Source organism: Octopus bimaculoides, chromosome 20, assembly GCF_046866305.1.
Source record: "Octopus bimaculoides isolate indiv1 chromosome 20, ASM4686630v1, whole genome shotgun sequence".
NCBI lineage: Eukaryota > Metazoa > Mollusca > Cephalopoda > Octopoda > Octopodidae > Octopus > Octopus bimaculoides.
In genome coordinates this window covers 42,013,380-42,014,999 of record NC_142947.1, presented here as the reverse complement: position 1 = coordinate 42,014,999, position 1,620 = coordinate 42,013,380, and the positions used below count along the sequence as shown (strand labels likewise).

The 1,620-nt window shown below is 38.1% G+C and overlaps 1 protein-coding gene across 1 annotated transcript in view; it reads left to right on the top strand.

The window, feature by feature from the left end:
• Positions 1-1,260, top strand: part of LOC149131701 (short-chain collagen C4-like) — a 4,743-nt gene extending 3,483 nt beyond the window's left edge. The window contains exon 4 of the mRNA XM_089337839.1: positions 746-1,260. Coding sequence (XP_089193965.1) covers positions 746-1,224 — 479 coding nt within the window. The 3' untranslated portion in view covers positions 1,225-1,260. The remainder of the gene's footprint in view (positions 1-745) is intronic.
• Positions 1,261-1,620: the final 360 nt, after the last annotated feature.

The window sequence follows — 1,620 nt, the reverse complement described above, 5'->3', positions numbered from 1 at the left end:
ATCTCTTCTCCAACCACCCTCACATCCTTTGAAAATGTTGTGAATCTGCTCTCTATAAACCCCACACATATCCTTTATCGGTTGCCAACTCTGTTGTCCATTCATCTTAAGCACTACGCCATCAATGAACTTCAAAATTCCCCTTCCCCACCCCCACCCAGTCCATGTATTGCATGAAATAAAATCTGAGTCATTATAATGACTATATAGGCCTGACTCGTCCGAGACTAACCGATAGATTTAGCCATCCACGCCCTTATGGTCGACTAAACAACACTTCATCACTTCTCACCCAACGAATTCTCTGCATTTCGCCGTCTCTCGTATTGTTCTAATCAAACCACCTGCAATTTCCATCTTTTCCATTTCGGAAAAACACGACTACATGCGTTACAAAATCCTTTTCCTTTCTCCATCTATTGTCATCCACGCTCAAACATCTACCCCATGCAAACATACATACTAATACACATCACAACCCCGAATACCTAACCGTACACACACACACACACAAACACACACACACTTGAAGAGAAGACAAACGCACAGCTGCGAACACATGCGCACATTCATACAGCAACACACAGCTTACACTCACATAAACACTAACATATACACCACAATTCGTTCACACGTGACTAAACATGACTTCTTTTAAGTGTCAAATTGTAATCAATGTTTCCGGTATTTCATGTATAACTTTACTTAATATCTTTTTTCCTTGATTTATTCTTACCAATTCTAGGTGTGGCTGGTGGACAATGGTATGACCATTCAGGTGGCGGAAGTAATCTCTTATGTCTACCTAACGATCCTATTTGGGCCAATTATACTACAAAAGTTGAAGAGGGTGGTTACATTTATGGGAGTGAATATGAACTGGGCTGGTACCCAACTAATAAACTCTTTTCTTTTGCTAATGCTAAATCACTTCATGATCACAACGTTCCGTGTGCTGTCTGTTTGACACGCCAGCCTGCTGTTGTTATGATGTTACCAGCCAGGACACAGTGTTACCCTGGTTGGACAACTGAGTATTCAGGATATTTGATGGCCAGACAAGAATATGTGTGCGTGGACTATGCACCAGAAGCTGATCCAGCCGGTTACAGAGACGATGACGGAGTTAGATTATATTTCGTTCAGGCTGCATGTGGTTCATTGCCATGTCCACCGTATGTCAATGGTCAAGAATTAACCTGCGTTGTGTGCAGTAAATATTGAATAGAAATTAAATTCAGTTCCATATGAAAATATGTCTGTGAATTACAAGAAATAATATATCTTTTCAAATGTGTTAACTAATATTATCTTTAAATTATATCTATCATCAAAATTAACTGGTGTACTAGTTTTCAGAAAATATTGAAATATTGAACTATACAAAAGAGGCGACATAGAATGCTAGAAATATTCTCAGAAAAAAAATTTAGACCTGTCGGAATGATTCTAGAAAACATTTTGTAAGATTTCAGTTTATCAAACTTAACGTTGAAATAAAATGTTATTTCGTCTTTTGTCTCATGATTCAGCAAATCCCCATAGAAATCTATTAGCCTTTTTTTCAGAGCCTTAGAAAACCTGATATTTGACGCTACTATCTCAGAAATTTTGGTTTTC